Source organism: Tursiops truncatus, chromosome 10, assembly GCF_011762595.2.
Source record: "Tursiops truncatus isolate mTurTru1 chromosome 10, mTurTru1.mat.Y, whole genome shotgun sequence".
NCBI classification, from domain to species: Eukaryota; Metazoa; Chordata; class Mammalia; order Artiodactyla; family Delphinidae; genus Tursiops; species Tursiops truncatus.
Genome location: NC_047043.1, coordinates 63,257,369 through 63,277,523, shown reverse-complemented (window position 1 = coordinate 63,277,523; position 20,155 = coordinate 63,257,369). Strand labels below are relative to the sequence as shown.

General features: G+C 45.8%; 1 protein-coding gene across 11 annotated transcripts in view; it reads left to right on the top strand.

Annotated features, from left to right (window-relative positions):
* Positions 1-20,155, top strand: part of CDC25A (cell division cycle 25A) — a 45,845-nt gene that overhangs the window by 12,213 nt on the left and 13,477 nt on the right. For 6 of the 11 annotated variants that reach the window (XM_019946938.3, XM_019946937.3, XM_019946935.3 and 3 more), the window contains 7 exons: positions 1,533-1,706; positions 6,540-6,638; positions 8,781-8,843; positions 8,931-9,029; positions 9,751-9,881; positions 11,576-11,687; positions 11,898-13,834. In XM_019946938.3, coding sequence (XP_019802497.1) covers positions 1,533-1,706; positions 6,540-6,638; positions 8,781-8,843; positions 8,931-9,029; positions 9,751-9,881; positions 11,576-11,687; positions 11,898-12,038 — 819 coding nt within the window. In that variant the 3' untranslated portion in view covers positions 12,039-13,834. Of the gene's footprint in view, positions 1-1,532; positions 1,707-6,539; positions 6,639-8,780; positions 8,844-8,930; positions 9,030-9,750; positions 9,882-11,575; positions 11,688-11,897; positions 13,835-14,116; positions 17,812-20,155 lie in introns of those variants that run through there. The other 5 variants (XR_004528530.2, XR_012334614.1, XR_012334615.1 and 2 more) reach the window with 3 other exon arrangements.

Genomic DNA, 20,155 nt, shown 5'->3' with positions numbered 1-20,155 from the left:
TAGATTAATGTGCAAAGCTCTGAGGGAATAGGCTACCCCAGTACAAATGTTATGATGAAATTTACTAGGTCCTTTTGAAAGACAAAATTATATACAGTGTGAGAATGCTTAGGAAATGGCTATCAGTTTTATAAGTTGGATTTAAAAATCATGAATAGTATGTGTGGGCCCTTCACAGTGGGGGGTTTCCTTTCACAAACATAGTAGACTCACAATTGCCAGGGGCTGAGTTGGAACTGGGGTTTCTGCCCTTGAGGAGTTTACAGTTCCTCTGAGATCCTATTGAAAGCAGTAAGCCCTCTTCCCAAAAATGCTTCCAGCTCTCTTAGGTAAAAAACAAAAACAAGACAAAACTGACCTTGCTTTTCTGAACAACATACTGTTAAAATAAACTTCAGAAAAATAAGGGGAAAATCCTTGGTCTCTAGGAGAGCCAGTGTGGGAGTGACACACTTGCTGGGTGACTATCAGGAACATTTCAAAGAAGAGGCAACACTGAAATTTTAGTATCAGCTTGAAAGGGAGTGGTTTACAGGGTATGAAAGGGCATTCAGCACAGAAGGAAAAGCCCTGCCAAGGAACACTGAGTTGTGAACGGGCTGAGATGAGTTTAGAGAGCTGAAGTCAGACTGTCTTTACCCCTAGTCAGGTGGGCTGCCCTCAGACTCTGAGAAATTAGTCTTTAAAAGATCAAGTACTATAGCACATCTTCGTGTATTTCCTTTGGCTTTGTAAGTCTTGAGTTAAAATGCTCTGGTACAGGGATTCCCTGGTGGCGCAGTGGTTGAGAATCCACCTGCCGATGCAGGGGACATGGGTTCGTGCCCTGGTCTGGGAAGATCCCACATGCCGCGGAGCGGCTGGGCCCATGAGCCATGGCCGCTGAGCCTGCGTGTCCAGAGCCTGTGCTCCGCAACGGGAGATGCCAAAACAGTGAGAGGCCTGCGTACCACAAAAAAAAAAAAAAAAAAAAAAGCTTTGGTACAATCCAGAAAGAAAACAAACAAGTAGAGAGAAGGACTTTTGAAAACAGTTTTGAAGGCACCCCTGCCCCCTGCAAACTTAGGCTCAACTCTATTTTACCACCTTAACTGGCTCTGATTTATAGTATAATCCAGCTACCGCACACCCTTCTGGATTAAGGTGGGCTGTTAAAGCCTGTTCAAGCTGTTCCAGCAAAGTGCAAGTAATAAACTAGAAGGGAAGAGGAAGCCAAAAATGTGTCCCTGGCTGGAAGGTAACAGTTATTTGACGCTTAGGACCCTGTGCAGACAGTAGGCTTTTGAGGGCATGGATAGTCTTCCTCATTTCCATATAATGTCAGCTTTAGAACATGTTCATTGAACACCAGGGACTTGGTGTCTACAATGTGCCAGGCACTAGATAAATGGACAGTGTCTGTTTCTTAATTTAGGATGGATCAATCTTCAACCATCCCAGGAAGTCCTTGATCTATTCTCTTTACCATTCAAGTGAGTGTATGTTAATGAAATACATTAAATGGGTCTCTTTCCCCCCCCACCCCCACCAAGGGCAATCGTTGCAAGCTGTTTGACTCCCCTTCCACGTGTAGCTCCACCATCCCGTCAACGTTGAAAAGACCAGACCGATCGCAAGAGGAGTCCCCACGTGGAAATAGGAAGCGGAGGAAGAGCGTGGCTGGGGCCAGTCCCGAAGAGGCAGCTAGTCCAAAGAAGCCCCAGGAGGTTAGTTATGCAGGTTCTTTTTTGCTCAAGGACTGTGATATTGTATCTTTCAGTTCTAAAATGTCCATTTGATTCTTTTTCTTTGCTGAGACTTGCTGTTCTTGTTTCTCATTTGTTTCAATCATGTTCATAATTGCCTGTTGAAGCATTTTTATAATGGCTACTTTAAAATCCTTGTCAGGCAATTCCAACGTCTGTTTCTGGTGTGGCTTTCTGTTGAGGCTTTCTGTTGATTATTGTTTCCTATTCAAGCTGAGATTTTCCTGGTTCTTGGTATGACAAGGGATTTTTCAGTTATATCTATATTCTTTGGATATTATGAGGCTATGTAACTCTTCTGTTTTAGCAGTCAGTCTTCTGGTACTGCAGGAAGGTGGGGATGGAAGTTCAGGTTCCCTTGATATGCCACCTAGGGTGGGGCAAGCCTCATGTTTGCTGGGCAGGATTGGGAGTTCAGGCTCCCTTCTAGGCCTCCTCAGACACCATCCCAGTGGAGTAGAGATTGGGACACTTAAGTACAGCTGGGCAGGGGTGGAAGTCTAAGCTCCCTACTTGTTGGGCCATGGAGTAGGGCCATAAATTTTTTTCCTTGATGTTAGTTTTAATTTTTCTTGTGTCCTGTTCTATGTAGATATATAAATTTCCCACTACTTTAGGTTTGTCTCACAACTTTGATTGTAGTGTTTTTCATTGTCAATTAGTTCTAGGTATTTTAGTTCTTTTATTTCCTTGTGATGAGAACTCTTAGGATTTATTCTCAACAACTTTCATATATACCATACAGCAGGCTTAACTGTAGTCATCATGTTGTACATTACATCCCTGGTACTTATTTATATTATAACTGGAAGTTTGTACGTTTTGACCACCTTCATCCAATCCCCCTCCCCCACTGCCTGCCTCTGGTAACCACAAATCTGATCTCTTTTTCTATGAGTTTGGTTTTTGTTTTGGTGGTTGTGGTGATGGTTTGTATTGTGTTTTTTAAGTTTTTTCATTCCCTATATAAGTGATGTCATATAGTTATTTGTCTTTCTCTGTCTGACTTACTTCAGTTTCACTTGGCATAATGCCCTCAAGGTCCATCCATGTTGTCGCAAATGGCAGGATTGCCTTCTTTTTGTATGGCTGAGTAATAATCCATTGTGTGTGTGTGTGTGTGTGTGTGTGTGTGTGTGTGTGTCACAACTTTGTTATCCATTCATCCGTCAATGAACACTTAGGTTATTTCCATTTCTTGAATATTATAAAGAATGCTGCTCTAAACATGGGGGTGCAGATATCTCTTTGACATAGTGTTTTCGTTTCCTTCTAATATATTCCCAGATGTGGGATTGTTGGCTCCTAGTTAGTTCTGTTTTTGATTTTTTTTTTTTTCTTTTTTGTCTGCTTGCTGCACTGCACGGCAGGTGGGCTGTTAGTTCCTTGACCAGGGATCAAACCCATGCCCCCTGCATTGGAAGCGCAGATTCTTAACCACTAGACCTCCAGGGAAGTCCCTATTTTCAATTTTTTTGAGGAACGTCCATACTGTTTCCCATAGTGGCCATCCCACTTTACATTCCCACCAATATTGTACAAAGGTTCACTTTTCTTCACATCCTTGCCAACACTTGTTTCTTGTTTTGTTGTTGTTGTTGTTGTTTGTTTTTGGCATCACCATGGGGACTGCGGGATCTTAGTTCCTGACAAGGGATTGAACCCGGACCCCCAAAGTGAAAGTGTGGAGTCCTAACCACTGGACCGCCAGGGAGTTCCCTCTTTTTTTTTTCATTTTTATTTATTTACTTATGGCTCCGTTGGGTCTTTGTTGATGCGCGCAGGCTTTCTCTAGTTGCGTCGAGTGGGGGCTACTCTTCATTGTGGTGCTCGGGCTTCTCATTGCGGTAACTTCTCTTGTTGCAGAGCACAGGCTCTAGGCCCACAGGCTTCAGTAGTTGTGGCTCTCAGGCTCTAGAGCGCAGGCTTAGTAGTTGTGGCACATGGGCTTAGTTGCTCTGCGGCATGTGTGTTCTTCCCGGACCAGGGTTTGAACCCATGTACCCTGCACTGGCAGGCGGATTCTTAACCACTGCACCACCAGGGAAGTCCCCATCTTTTCTTTTCGATGATAGCCATTCTTATAGTCATGAAGTGATATCTCATTGTACAACAGTTTGATTTTCATTTCCCTAAACGATTAGTGATATTGATCATCTTTTCATGTACCTGTTGACCATTTGTGTATCTTTAGGGAAATGTCTATTCAGGTCCTTTGCCTACTTTTTAAAACCAGATTATTTTAAAGATGCAGACGTAGAGAATGGACTTGAGGACACGGGGAGGGGAAGGATAAGCTGGGATGTAGTGAGAGAGAAGCATTGACATATATACACTACCAAATGTAAAATAGATAGCTAGTGGGAAGCAGCTGTATAGCCCAGGGAGATCAGCTCGGTGCTTTGTGATCGCCTGGAGGGGTGGGATAGGGAGGGTAGGAGGGAGATGCAAGAGGGAGGGGATATGGGGATATATGTATACCTATAGCTGATTCACTTCGTTGTACAGCAGAAACTAACACAACATTATAAAGCAATTACACTCCAATAAAGACGTTAAAAAAAAGATTGTTTTTTCGCTATTAAGTTGTATGGATTCCTTATATATTTTGGATATTAACCCCTTATCAGATAATATATTTTGCAAATATTTTTTCCAATTCTATAGGTTGTCTTTGCATTTTGTTGATTTCTTTTAATGGGCAGAAGCTTTTTAGTTTGATGTAGTCTCAATTATTTTTTATTTTGTTGCTTGTGCCTTAGGGGTCAAATCTAAAAAAGTCATTGCCAAGACTCATGTCAAGGAGCTTTTTTCCTGTGTTTTCTTCTAGGAGTTTTATGGTTTCCTGTCTCACATTTAAGTCTTTAAGCCATTTCAAGTTATTTTTTGTGAGTAGTGTAAGATAGGGGTCTAATTTCATTCTTTCACATGTTTATATTCCGTTTTTCCAGCATGATTTATTATTGAGAAGACTGATCTTCTCTTCATTGAGCATTCTTGGCTCCCTTGTCAAATACTAGTTGATGGTATTTATACAATTTATTTTGTAAACATGCACTTTAACTTTTCTTGTGGACTTGCTGGGTCCTAGGCTAGGCATGTGTTTAGCTTTAGCAGACACTGCCATATAGCTTTCCAAAGTGGTTGTCCAGTCAGCCCTCCGTATCTGGGGGCTCCGCATCCATGGATTTAACCAACTTTGCAATGCATTCTTTTTTTTTTTTTTTTTTTTTTTTGGTATGCAGGCCTCTCACCGTTGCGGCCTCTCCCGTTGCGGAGCACAGGCCCCGGACGCGCAGGCCCAGCGGCCGTGGCTCACGGTCCTAGCCGCTCCGCGGCATGTGGGATCTTCCCGGACCGGGGCACGAACCCGTGTCCCCTGCATCGGCAGGCGGACTCTCAACCACTGCGCCACCAGGGAAGCCCCTGCAATGTATTTTTACTGAGCACTAGCTGTACTACGTGTCATTTTATATGATCATCCTTGGGTGTCCTGAAACCAATCTCACAGATACCGAGGGTTGGCTGTACTCAGAACAGTGTGTGAGAGTTCCAGTTCTTCCACATCCTTACCAGTAGTATCCGGTGTTGTTCATCTCTTTAACTTTAACCATTCTGGTGAGTGTGTAGTATCTGATTTTGACTTGCATTTCCCTGATAGTTATTTTTCTTGGTCTTAGATTTTCTTCTCTATTACTCAGCCAAGTTTCTAGCCCATATTTCTATTGGGTTGTCTCTTATTTGTGGGAATGCTTTATATATTCAGAGATGAATATTTTATTGAGATGGATGCATATCTGCCCACTCTGGCTTGCCTGTTCTTACCTAATCTTGTTGTTTTGATGAACAGAATTTCTTGATTTTTTTTTTTAAACATGTTTTAATTTATCAGTCTTTTTATGTTTCGTGTTTTTTGTGTACTGCTTAAGAAATCCTGCGACTTCCCTGGTGATCCAGTGGCTAGGACTCCACGTTCCCAATGCGGGGGGCCCAGGTTCGATCCTTGGTCAGGCAGCTAGATCCCACATGCCGCAGCCAAGAGTTTGCATGCCACAACTAAGACCTGGTGCAGCCAAATAAATAATATAAAATACACTAAGTGTATAAAAGAAATCCTTACTTCCCCACGATTAGCCCTTTTGATGTGTCCTTTGAAATATGAGTGCTTCCTTGCTACTAATGACAAAGTGTTCCAGGTTTATCTTGTACATTTCTTGTCCCAGCCTGGAGTCAATCAAAAAGCTCTGGTTTCTTTTAGTGGAAAATACAGTTGACCCTTGAACAACATGGGTTTGAACTGTAAGGTCCCCTTATACGCAGATTTTTTTCAATAAATACATACTGTGGTACTGCATGGTCTGTGGTTGGTTGAATTCGGGGATGTGAGATGGTGGCCCTAAACCCCGTGTTGTTCAGCGGTCAGCTGTATTATTTAGAGAGCACACTGACCTAAGGGCTACTTACTGCAACCCTGGAGCTTCTCAGTGGGTAGAACTAAGAAATACTTTTTTTAGACTTAGCCCTAATTTTAATCCTTCTTTTTTTTTTTTTAAAAAAAAAAAGGAAGTTTCAGAGCAGTTCAGTTAGAATTGAATTCAGTTCAAATAACAGTATACCTAGTCAGTAACCCATATTCTTTTTTTCACTCTAGATTCAGTCAAATAAGAAAGGTATCTTTTTGCTAAATATGAATGTTAACATTTCAGTCTCTTCTTCCTGACATATTCCAGGTGAATGTTTTCATAAGTTCTGTTCAGAAGCCTGGCCTCATTCTCCACCTTTGATTTGTTACAGATTCTACATCAGTCTTTATGCCTGGTGTCTTCCCCAAAAGGGACCATTGAGAATATTTTGGATAATGACCCAAGGGACCTTATAGGAGACTTCTCCAAGGTAATTGCACGCAGAACTGCTTTGTGATGCAGGATTGGCAGGGGGTACCTAAAATGCCCCCCTCAGCCTTCCTCCCTCCCTGAAGTGGTTCCTGGGGTTCCCCCCACCCCACCCCACCCCGCCAAGGGGACGCAGTTTGAAGTTTGTTTTAAGATAAGGAAACACACTCATGATCAGGTGTATCTCAGTCTCTGTGGGACTATAGACCTTACTGATGCTGGTCAGAGGTTTCAAGTAGGGAGCCACCCACCAGCTGCCTTGACACCAACCCAAAGACCAGGCTCTCTGGGAACTGTGTTTGTGATTATAAAAGCAGTACTGCGGAAAAGTGTAAAGAAGCAGAAATAAACCTCTAGCCTCACTGTATATAAGTCTGTATATCAAAAGGTCCTCTTAGAATGTCCAGGATTGAGACTAAATTTCTCCATTGTCCAGAGGAGCATGGCCCTAGAGGGAAAAGGCCCTCAGGGAGGTCCAGAGGATGGTCTGCTGATGGCCTCATACAGGTTGGCTGCCTTTGAGCTGTGGTGAAATGTGACACATTCCTGTGTCAGTAGTAGCTTGTTTAGCCACATATGACTTGAAGGTCCCCAGACCAGTCTTTTATGTATTAATGTAGCTAACATTTATGGAAACACTTATCATGTGTAAGGCAAAGATTCCAAAATGAGACACAGTTCCTTCCCTCAAAACACTTAACATACGGTCAGTAAGACATCATGCCACATAGACATGTACCACATTTATCACATGGTAGATTGAAGTAAACATCAGTACAGTGAAAGCAGCAGACTAAGAAATAAAAGGGTTGGGCTTCCCTGGTGGCGCAGTGGTTGAGAGTCTGCCTGCCGATGCAGGGGACACGGGTTCGTGCCCCGGTCCGGGAAGATCCCACATGCCGCGGAGCGGCTGGGCCCGTGAGCCATGGCCGCTGAGCCTGCACGTCCGAAGTCTGTGCTCCGCAATGGGAGAGGCCACAACAGGGAGAGGCCTGCGTACCACAAAAATAACTAACTAACTAACTAAATAACTAAATAAATAAATAAGAAATAAAAGGGTTGTCTCAGTCTCAGCTAGGCGATTGGGGAAGGTTTGGATCTGGGCTAGATATTTCAACCAGGTGGGAGAAATAAGTGGATTAAAAATAGAAGACAACAGGGAGGGGGAAGGGTAAACTGGGACGAAGTGAGACAGTGGCATAGACTTATATATACTACCAAATGTAAAATAGATAGCTGGTGGGAAGCAGCTGCATAGCACAGGGAGATCAGCTTGGTGCTTTGTGACCACCTAGAGGGGTGGGATAGGGAGGGTGGGAGGGAGACGCAAGAGGGAGGGGATATGGGGATATATGTATACGTATAGCTGATTCACTTTGTTATACAGCAGAAATTAACACACCATTGTAAGGCAATTATACTCCAATAAAGATGTTAAAAAATAAATAAAATTTTTAAAAAATAGAAGACAGTTCTAGTCTGAAGGGAAGAGCAAGCCAAGACCTGGGTGTGGTGTATCCTTGCTGGTAGAAGCTTGCACCTGAATTGAAGCTGTGGTTGGTTGTGTTTGTCATAATGACCCCACACATGGCCACGGGATTGGGTGAGCACTTGACTCGGCCAGTCCGCCCTAGTGAGTAATTACTGATGTGCCCGTCCTTCTCCCTCAAGGCTGGGCCCAGCCTCACTCATTCCACCTCCAATGTCTAACACCATGCTGGACATAGCAGGTGCTCAGTAAACAGGGAAGTCATTCCTCTCTGTGTCCTTTATGTGCTGCACACAGTCTGGCTGCTGAGGTGAGGGTTCCTAACAAAAGCGGGAGAAAAAGGAAATCACCTGAGGTTTCTGTATTCAAGTCTGGCTTACTTGCTGGCTAACCTTGGACAAGGTACCTAGCTTTGACATATGGGAATGGGGATAATGTGCCTTATAAGTCTGTGTGAAAATTCAATGTCAGGATATTGATGAAGTGGCTAGACAAGTAACCAACATATTCTATTAGATTAATGTTTGTTTTTTTTTTTTTTTCAAGCTGACTCTTACCAGGAAGGCAAGCAATATAAAAATGTTGCATTTTTAAGCTTTTGGATTTGCTAAGTATTTCTCTCTCTCTCTCTCTTTCTCTCTCTTTTTTTTTAAGTGTTACCTCTTTCATACAGTTGCTGGAAAGCATCAGGATTTAAAATACATCTCTCCAGAAATTGTAAGTCATCCTTTTGGAACCTGCCACACATGGAATCTACGTGTTCCTGGCAGCCAGAGTTGATTCTCCTTGGCTCTCTCTCCACAGATAGCGTCTGTTTTGAGTGGCAAGTTTGCCAACCTCATTAAAGAGTTTGTTATCATTGACTGCCGATACCCATATGAATATGAGGGAGGCCACATCAAGGTATGGATTCCTGAGGCTTGTGGGCGAGCCCTGCTGTTGTGGGAGGCATAGCAGGAGCCCTGGACAGCATCTGTGATTTTTTTTTTTAAAGGCGGAGGTGACACCTGGCTGCTCATTATAATGCTCACATGCTGGTTATAAGAATTGTAAAAAGAAGCAGTGGGCGTGAAAGGCATTTGACTCCTGGTGCACTGAAAGAATGTTCCCTGGTCTGCACTAATCTCTACCACACTGTACGGCAACTGCTTCCTGTTCTGTCCCTCACACCATCACCATCACCATCACCATCACCATCACCATCACCATCAGGGACATTTCTAAATGGTACCCACTGACTTCTAAGCCATGCCTGGACATGAAGCCATGAGGAGAAGCCAGTCTCTGGCAACATGTCCCAGTCTGTGCCAAGCCTAATGATACCTCTTACATTTATAGTTGCCTGGTTAGTTGGGTGTTGGAACATACTTTCCCAGGAAGAAAGTAATTGGTTGTGCCCTTTTAATCTTTTAACCAATAATATAGTGTTGAAATACGGTAAGGAGGTACTTTAAATACAGTGTTAGTGTTTGCCACTGTCGTGGCCGTGAAAGTCCCGGGCATTCACAAATACCACTCATACAGTGCACACAGTCATAACAGAATTTGAGGTGCCCATTTGAAGACCAGTCTCGAAGAATCATTACTGCGAGTGTGAAACATGAGTCTCTTGGTGCCTTCACAGGGTGCAGTGAACTTGCACATGGAAGAGGAGGTTGAAGACTTCTTACTCAAGAAGCCCATCGTACCTACGGATGGCAAGCGTGTCATCGTGGTGTTCCACTGCGAGTTTTCTTCTGAGCGAGGCCCTCGCATGTGAGTGGGCTCCAGGGCATGGCCCCCATGGTGCTTCTGTGGGACCGCCTGTTGCACATCGAATGTCATTTCCATGCCTTAGCCTACACACATGGTGTGAAAATACCTAGTTTTGTAAAAGTATCAATTCACGTGTAACAGGTATTCTCTCAAATCCTTACCTGTTTTGCAGTCAGTTGATTTCATGAACAGCTTCCTGGAGTGTAGTTTATAGGCTGCCCTAACAGTTTCACAGTAGTCGTCGTGGAGGGCTTTCTGGCTTCCCCAGTCCAGCCTGTGACACAGGTGTTCCCTGTGCAACATCCCCCGAGGATCTGGCCTCTGCTTCATCACCCTCACTCCTGAGTTAGTCCTGGCTACTGCTGGGCATGGCCTACTGTCCAGCCTTCCTTTATATTGAATTAAACTCTGGCTCTTCCCAGTTTCCCCCACTGTCCTTATTTCTACCTATGGGGCTACTGTTCTCAGGTGACATCCTTCAGGTACAGTGTGGTTGCTCCTTATGCAAATGCCAGAAGAGTGTCATATCCTCTCTGCAAAACTTGATGTGATGCTCTTGAACACTTGTCAAATCCACGTTTGCAAAGGAGTGGATTATGTTACCTTCACGTTATTGCCACGTTAGAGTTTAAAAGAAATGCCCCTGCCCCCCCATCCCCACCCCTTATTAGTAAGAACTTCTGTTAGGGCTTTGGTGACTAAGGCCCTGTTATAATTTACTACAAAGATAAGTTTTATACCAAAATAAATGAAAGTATAATTACAATAAAATAACATCACTTCAGATTTAAAATAATACTCTGATGCTCTAACAACATCTTTCCACACTCTCACTAATGGTGACAGGACTGGTTCTGAAAATGTGGTCAGAAGTGAGTGGTGGTATTAAAAAGCTAGGGGGAGGGCCAAACAGCTGCCCATCTGTGCTAGTTCCCTTCAGAAAGGACTGCCAGCCTGGACGTGTCAGGGGCTATTGAGGCAATGAAGTTACAGCAGTGAGCAAACAGGACTGACCTGCCGCAGGGGAGGTCCCAGTGGAGAGACGGAAGATGGTTGTGACAAATGCTGAGCAAACAGGGACAGAGGTGGCAGGGAGCAGTGCAGCTTCACTAGGAGGTTCCAAGAGAGACTTTTCTCATGGGACTGGGTTCAAGTTCTTGTGCCACCTTTTTATTTGGAACCATTTCACGCTCAGAAAGAGTGCATGCTTCCCCTGATTTCATCGACTGATGATATTTTGCTGCATTTGCACACACATAACTACAGGAGTATACAGTACACTACACAATAGTCCATTTTAGTACAGGATGCAAGTAGGTGCCCTGAGACAGGAGCAAAGCTCAGAAGGAAGTAAGGGAGAGACACTGGTCGTGGAGGGTGGAGAATGCAGAGGGAAGCTGGCTGGGAAGCTGTCACCGAAGATTAGGTGCTGGTGGTGGCAGGGAAGATGCTGGGCAGAGATCAGTTGCTAGGGCTGTTTAACTTGAAAATTTGGGAAGAGACCATCTACCTGCCAATACGAGGCAGTGGCACTGGCTCTGAACACTATTCCTGAAGATAACAGGTGGCCAGGAAATCACAAGTCAACACTGATTGTTTCCAAGAATGAAGGTAAAGTTGGGGAGATGTGTGTAAGGAACACTGCTTTCACTGTGTAGAGCTAACCATGCTTTGGCTTTCCTTCCCCTTTATAGGTGCCGATATGTGAGAGAGAGAGATCGGCTTGGTAATGAGTACCCCAAACTCCATTACCCGGAGCTATATGTCCTGAAGGGCGGATATAAGGAGTTCTTCCTGAAATGCCAGGTAAGATGGACTCTCTGGAGGGCAGGGGCCGCCCCTGCACCCAGATGTCTGGTGGTCATGGGTGTTTCTTGCCAGGGGTCTGGGGATTTGCCCCGCACACAGAAGGGCCCTAGAACCTGCTGAGTAGAGCCTTGCAGCCCCCAGCAGGGAGGACGCAGGAGTGTGCTTATGAAGCAGGTGTGCCCTGACTTCGTCCTGTCTTCCCGCCAGTCTCACTGCGAGCCCCCCAGTTACCGGCCCATGCACCATGAGGACTTTAAAGAAGACCTGAAGAAGTTCCGCACCAAGAGCCGGACCTGGGCCGGGGAAAAGAGCAAGAGAGAGATGTATAGCCGTCTGAAGAAGCTCTGAGGGTCTCAGTGCCAGACAGCAACAGCCTGAGCCTCCCTCCCTACCCCCCTCCCCTCTTTGCTACAGAGAAACTGGAGCAAAGGGGCCAGCCATGTGACATTTGGAGAGAAGGCCTGAGGCTTCCATGTCTTAAACCTACCTCCCACTCTCCCAGGGTTGGAGCCCAGAGCATCCTGCTGGCTCTTCTGTCCCTGTAAGTTGTCCTCCTTCTGCAACAGGACGGTCTGCCAAGGCTGTCACGTGCCACAGCACAGTTCCAAGCACCAAGTCAAGATGTTCTGACTCCTCATCCCCCACAGCTGGATGAGCCGCCTGGGCCTCGTTGGGCAATGGCCTTCTCTCCTGAGGGGGGAGGGGTAGGAGAGTCCGAGTGGAGAGAAGACTCACAAATGCTGCTGGCCAAATACCAAAGACGGCCTGCAAAGGAAAGGTCTTTGTGGGATAACCCATATCATTAATTTATTCAACTTCATCAGTCACTTTCTTTTCTTTCTTTTTTTGTAATCAACTCCTGGAGACTTTTATTTAACTGCTTTAAGTTACAATACTGCCATCCTAGGTGGGGTTTTATCATCCCAGGGACTACCTCTGCCTTTAATTTTTAAAAAAAAAGAAAAAGGGAGGGGGAAGAAGGACATGAGTTGTGGGACAGAGAACTAGGCACTCTGTCACCCCCAGGAGGTGCTGCAGTACTGGGGCTGCTGCTATTAATATACAGCCAAGGACTGAGATACTGGTGGGAGCAGGCCCCAGACTCAGGCTTGGCTACAGGACATAAGCTAAACCTCCCAGACCTACCTCGAAGGCCCCTGAGATCTACTGGGGTGACCCTGCTCGCTGTGATGTTGCTTGTCTAGGAGTCACGGTCAGGAAAGCACTTGAGGCAGCTTCCATTGGGCCACCCCCAGGTCAGTGTTGGAACATGGTAGAGCAGGTATCCCAGTGTAGGCGGGCAGGGATGGGGGGCTCTGCCAGATAAGGGAAGGGAGTATATATTGAGTGTCTTTCTTCTATTACTCTGATACTCTTTGATTGCTTCTATTTTAATTTTTTAAAAATAGTCATTCTATGAGTCAAGGAGTATCAAATCAGTGTTGGCTGGGCCACCCAAGGTTGGGGAGAGGGGCTGGAAGCCCTGGGCATTAGAAGGGAGTGGGTGCTGGCAGAGATGACTATAGAATGTGTTTCTCAGGAGGCGGCGTGGTGGATTTTGCAGGTAAAACTTTGAGTTTATCATGTTTTAATTTGAGGGACAGGGAGAGATGGATCATCACCAGTTGCCCCTCATCTCATCCCACAGAAGTAGGGGTCTCAAAGGAACACCTCCCAAGGAGCTGGGGCTGAGTTGATTGATTCTAGACAGGCCTGTTTGGTTCCTGCTCATCCCCACCCTTAGGCGCTGGCTTCCTCACCATCTTTGCTCCATTGGGGTATAGTGAAGTTTTTCTTATATAGCAGATTCAGTCTCCCCTCTTGCCCTGGCTTCCTGTTCTGCAGGCAGGGAGAGAATCAGTGATACTGGAGATGACTGGTTGCTGTGTTATGGGTTTGAGTTGCATTTGACTATAAAACAATCTTGTTAGAAAAAGTATGTGGGGAGGAGGGGAGCAGGGGGAGAAGGCCTCTTCCCCCACACACATTGAGACACATCTTAATTAGTCTGTAATCTTGTTTGTAGGGATTCTGTTGGTTGAATGCCTGAAAAGGGAGGTGGGATGGCCTTCAGAATGTACCAGCTTAGTAACACTGGTAACCAACTGTTGCAGGCTCTGAAAATAAAAACAATCTTGAACCCATGCTCTCTGCCTACTTCATAATGTATTTAAAGGGAATTGTGAGTCCCTTTAAAAGTTCTGGGACCACACTTGACTAAAACCAGAGGCTGGGGCAGCGACATTTCCTTAAGAGGCCAAGGAGCTGTCATGTGGCCTGGCGTCAGGGATGGCCAGATGACCTTCCGTTATTACTCTGAGTCCAAAAACAAACTTGTGATTCAGGTTGATTTACAAGATGCAATAGGGGAATGAAAAGCCTGCCTGAACCTCTGACATTCTCTTACAAGATGTATTAATTCATAGGATTGAGCAACATACCAAAGGAGGGACCACTGTAAAGGAGATAGGAGTTTCAGTTGTGTTCTGAAGGAGCCAGAGAGGATACTGCAGAAGGAAATCAGGCAGATGGTGAGTCACGGGCCCACATGCAACCAGAGAAACTTGGACCTGTAATACTGGGGGCTATTGCCAGAATGGATACCAGCTGGAGCAAAAGTGTATTACAAAATAGAGTGGTGCCGAGATAGCAAGTAATATGTGTTCTCTTTTGGTGGTGGGCTGTACCACGTGGCTTGTGCGATCTTAGTTTCCCGACCAGGGATGGAACACAGGCCCTCAGCAGTGAAAGTGCGAATTCCTAACCACTGGACACCAGGGAATTCCTCAAGCTTCATTTAGACATAGTCCCCTTCTGATTTGCCTCTATAGTAGAGGCATTATTCCAGCCTTTAAAAAAAAATTATGAGACAATGTGTGAAGAAAGGAAGTCCCCTGTGATACCAACCTCCAGTGAGTGTTACTATTAACGTGCTCATAAAGATTAGGAGGGGAGAGCACTATCTCCTTCATCTCCCCACTTCCTCTCCCAGATGGTTTATTAACCCTTCCAAAGAGACACTGCATGCATGTCTAAGCACAGCCACCCTACTCTCCATTCAACTTTTGTCACACCATTTTTTTAAACAGTATATATATTTAGGTATATATACATGTACGTATATAAAGAGAGTTATGTACAATATATAGAGGTGATTTTCAACTGCATATAAAATCACATGGCTGTACTCTGTTTAACCCATCCCATATTACAGTACCTTCCCAAAGACAAGACTCCATATTCCTAATGAGAAGATTCGAAAGTTTTGATTAGTTAGACCACAAACTAAGTTCATGGCGGAAATAGCTAAATATCTACTATAGCTATAAATATATTATTTGTACACATTTAAAAGCATATAAATGTTAATTTAGATATGCTGCTTTTTCTCAATCTTTCAGAATGAATTGTTATTTAAACTCTTCAACATCTATTTCTGTATCATGGGCATTTCTGTATTGTATATTTGAGGTGATACAGTACTTTTCTAATTCATTTATGAAAAACTTTATACCAAAACCAACTATCCTTTCTTGTAATTAGGGTTTTTTCATTTGTCACGTCAGTGTATATTTATGACTTCTACAAGATCAGTACCCTTTTTTTTTTTTTTTTTTTGCCGTACGCGGGCCTCTCACTGTTGTGGTCTCTCCCGTTGCGGAGCACAGGCTCCGGACGCGCAGGCTCAGCGGCCACGGCTCACGGGCCCAGCTGCTCCGTGGCATGTGGGATCTTCCCAGACCGGGGCACGAACCCGTGTCCCCTGCATCAGCAGGCGGACTCTCAACCACTGCGCCACCAGGGAAGCCCCACTACCTTTTTTAATCATGAGGAATTTCAAACATAAAAGTAGAATAAGAAGCCCCTTTTCTGCACATCACACAGCTTCAACATCTACTCAGAGCAAGTCTTGTTTCTCTTCTTCACCTCACCCCATTTTGCTTTTTAAATTTACTTTGAGGGAATTCCCTGGTGGTCCAGTGACTAGGACTCTGCATTTCCACTGCAGGGGGCAGAGGTACGATCCCTGGTTGGAGAACTAAGATCCTGCAAGCTGCACGGTATGGCCAAAAATAAATAAATTTATTTTGAGCAGGTAATGCTTCTGGATTGTTGCCAAAGCTAGCTGGTCTCCTCTCTGGCCTGTTGTTGCCACAGTCACCTTGCTAAAATGAATAATTCATTCAAACCATTTTTCCTTGAGAATTTAGTGTTTCTTTGCCTATAAAATGAAACCTGAACTCTAGCCCATGTGCTAAGATATAACCCCAGCCTTATTTGTGTTCATCTTAAGCTCCAATAACAGGGTGGTATTCTGTTTTCCAGAATGCACCCTGCCCTCTGAACCTTGCTTGTTAGAGCTGGAAGCCTGCCATGCAGAAAGTTTACATTTACTATTAAAAAAAAAAAAAAAATTAATGGGCACCCACAAGGTTGAGGGCTGGTTAACTGAAAACCTTCAGGAAGAAAACTCATTAAAAAATTTGAGGACAACTGTGTGCAAGGCATGATCCCTTGGTTCAGATCAGAATTTTTAAAGGACATAAGGTTGTATAAAAAAATTCAACACTCATATTCCGCACACAGCTTAAGAGTAAACAGCATGGCTGAAGCCCCCTGCCTACCCCAGCTTGGTCATAAACCCTCCAGTCTTCCTGCATCCTCCTCAAGGTAACCATTATCCTTCACTGGCATGACTGTTTCCTAAGCAAGAAGATACAGAATAGTTTTTCATGTTTAAAACTTCTACATAAGTCTCTGCATTTTGTGCGCATTCATCTGCAACTCTGGTTTTTACTACTCTGCTTCTCACACTAAACCACATGAGGGCAGTTTGCTCCAGGAAGGTCAAAACATGGGTCAATAGTGACTCTCTGGGCCAACCACTCCAGGGGACGAAACTGCAAGTAAGCCACTTCTCCTTCTCTGGGGCCTTTTCTCATGGATCACAAAGGGCATTTGAAGTAGATGTTTCCCTGTGGCCACCCCTGTCCCAACATTCTGTGGCTCAGGTACTTGGATGGCCCTTTGGATACCCCAGTACCCACTTCAGGATCTACTGGGAAGAAGTACCTCTGTGGAAGAAGAGCTGGTTTTTTACGTGCCCATTCAACAGACATTCGAATTGTTCTAGGCACTGTAGATAAGGAGGTGTGTGAGATGCAGGTTTTCCCTCAAGGAGCTCACCAACTAATGGGAGGAGGAACTCCTTAAAGATCAGGAGCCCTTGGGAGTAACACTTGCATGTAACTGAAGCTAGGATAAGAGGCAGGTTCAAAGGAAATGGCGCCCAGGAGGAGTGGCAGGAAGCACACCACAGAAGTGACCATTAAGCCTAATCTCGAGTAGAAGTCTCAGGAGAGAGAGGGCATTCCTAGAAGAAGGACTAAATGGTACAAAGGTTACAGCATACCCTCATGAACGTAGGTGAGGTAAGAATGAAGTTTGGGGGTCAGGGGTGGTAGAGAGGGACACTCCTTCAATATGGAGCTGAGGGGTCTGCTTCAGGGATCTCTGAGAGCAGGACTTCTCAGACTTAGCAGAAGAAACACTTGGGGAACATGTTAAAATGTAGGTTCTGGACTTCCCTGGTGGCACAGTGGTTAAGAATCCGCCTGCCAATGCAGGGGACACGGGTTCAAGCCCTGGTCCGGGAAGATCCCACATGCCGCGGAGCAACTAAGCCCGTGCGCCACAGCTACTGAGCCTGTGCTCTAGAGCCAACGTGCCGCAACTACTGAAGCTTGCGTGCCTAGAGCTCGTGCTCCGCAACAAGAGAAGCCACCACAATGAGAAGCCCTCGCACTGCAACGAAGGGTAGACCCCGCTCTCCGCAATTAGAGAAAGCCTGCACACAGCAACGAAGACCCAACACAGCCAAAAATAAATAAATAAAATAAAATTTTTTAAAAATGCAGGTTCTGATTCTGTAGGGCTGGGACCTGAGATTCTGCATTTCTAACAAGCTCCTGTTGCTGCAGGTCCTTGGACCACACTTTAAACAGCCAGCTTGTGTGAAGCAGTACAGTCGCTGATGGCAGGGTGGAGGATAGCTGGTTGGTGAGGAATGATGAGGGCATTGAAGAGAAGGGCAGTGGGCATGAGGACCTGATGAGGGCTGGGCGGGAGGGAGGGAGGGAGGGACCTAGGTTCCTAACCTGAGGAACTGGGTAGACCCTTGACACTTAGAGCAAAAAAATGCAGGATGAAAGGAAGTATCTGTACTGAGGAACTATATAAAATTACCAGCCTAGATTCTTCACACATGTCAGTGTCATACACAACCAAGAGGCTAAGGAACTGTTCAGATTAAGGAGACTCAAGAGACATGACAAGTAAATGAAATATGTGATCCTGGATGGGATCTGGGACCAAACAAAAAGTGCCAGATAGGACATTTGGGGACAACTGACCAAGTGGAAATATAGACTATTGATTAGGTTAAAATATTGTCTTGATGTTAAATTTCCTGAATTTGATAATTATAGAAGGATATCCTTATTTTCAGGAAATAACACACTGAGGTTAAGTTTAAGGACTATGATGTAACCTACTTCCAAATGGTTTCATAAAAAAAAACTGTGTGTGTGTGTGTGTGTGTGTGTGTGTGTGTGTAACAGAGACAACAGAGAGAGGAGAAAGCAAATGAGGCAAATGTTAAAAAATAAATGACTTGGTAAAGTGGGTAGGGGAGTTCTTTGTACTATTCTTGCAGCTTTTCTGTAAGTATGATATTTCAAAAGAAAACATTTTAGGAGGAGGGGACAGCAGTGCTGAGCTCCTCCTATGTGGACAGGGCGGGTTTGGACAGTGGACTGTCCAGATTCCTGGGTGGTCAGGGAATGAACGTGAGGGAATTGCTCTGGAGAAATATCCAGGCTGGTGACAGCAACTTGTCCCAGGCATGCAAATGGCAGTTGAAGGGACAGGTGGAGAGAGGTCCCAGTGGGGGAGGGGACCCGAGGGAAGGGGAGCTGGAGGCGGGAGGGAGGTCAGATCTCTGGGAGAGGGGGAAGGAGAGGGCGTGGAGCTGCAGGCCAAGTGCCCTAGGGAGGATCACAGAGATAAGGTAAACTCTGCTGCCTGTGGCCGGAATGTCTCTGAGACCTTGATGAAAAAAGGCTGCCCACACTGGGGCGGGGCGGAGGAGCAGCCGGAGCTGAGTGATCTCGGGCAGTTCTCAGCCCCTTGTGACTGTGACCTGGCGGCAGGGGTGGGAGTGGGGATTACCTCCTCGATGATTCTAATATCTTAAGACTTTGGCCTGTCTGATTTCCAAGTGATGATGCCTGGAAGTAGTGTAAAGCCCAGTCTAGGGCTCCCTGTTTGCACACTCTTAGGACGGAGCTCAGCCCTTCCGGGGGGCGCATCACCTTCCAGTGATGGACAAAGCGGGTCAGGTCTTCGGGCAAAGTCAAATAGCCCACCCTGGCCCCTCCGCCCAGATTTTCTTTGTTCTCTCCTTTCGCCTCGAGGCGCTTGCAGGCGCGACCACTGCAAGAACCGGAGTACGCCACCAGGTGGCGACGGTGCCCCAAGGTTAGCCTCCTCAAGCATCTGCCTTCCAGCCTCTCTTCCCGGAATCAGCAACTGGGAGGAGTTGGGGGAGTCCGCGGAAGCCCCGCACCGCGACCTGCCTTACAGCTGCATTCAAGGACATCCTGCCTACCCCAGTGCAGGCAAAGCTGTGGCTTCTTTTTCAGGCTGCAGTTCCCAGTAGCCTAGTTTGAGCGTGTGCTTCATGTACCACAAAGCAGGGGCACCAAAAAGGGAAACAAAAAGAGGAGGAGGGGCTTCCCTGGTGGCGCAGTGGTAGAGTCCACCTGCCGATGCAGGGGACACGGGTTCGTGCCCCGGCCCGGGAGGATCCCACATTCCGCGAAGCGGGTAGGCCCGTGAGCCATGGCCGCTGAGCCTGCGCGTCCGGAGCCTGTGCTCCACAACGAAATAAGAAATAAGAAGGCGGGGACTTCTCTGGTGGTCCAGTGGTTAAGAATCCGCCTTCCAATGCAGGGGACGCAAGTTCGATCCCTGGTGGGGGAACTAAGATCCCACATGCAACTAAGCCTGGGTGCCGCAACTACTGACCCCGTGTGCTCTAGAGCCCGCGCGTGGTAGCTAGAGAGAAGCTCACAACTAGAGAGAAGCCTGCGTGCTGCAACGAAAGATCCCCAATGCCACAACGAAGATCCCGCATGCCGCAACCAAGACCTGATGCAGCCAAAGAAAGAAAGAAAGAAAGAAGGCCTATGTTCAAATCCTGGCTCTGCCCTTAGCTAGCTGTGTGACCCCTGTGTGACTCTCTGGACTTCAGAGGTCTTATCAATAAAGAATGGGCTTGGTTAGCACCCCCATCCCTCCAACCCAGGACTCCTCTCCCATTCTTGCACTCATGTTCTCACCTTTGCTGACACCTCTGGGGAATGCCCTTCTTTTTCCAGAGAATTCATTTATTCTTGTAAAAA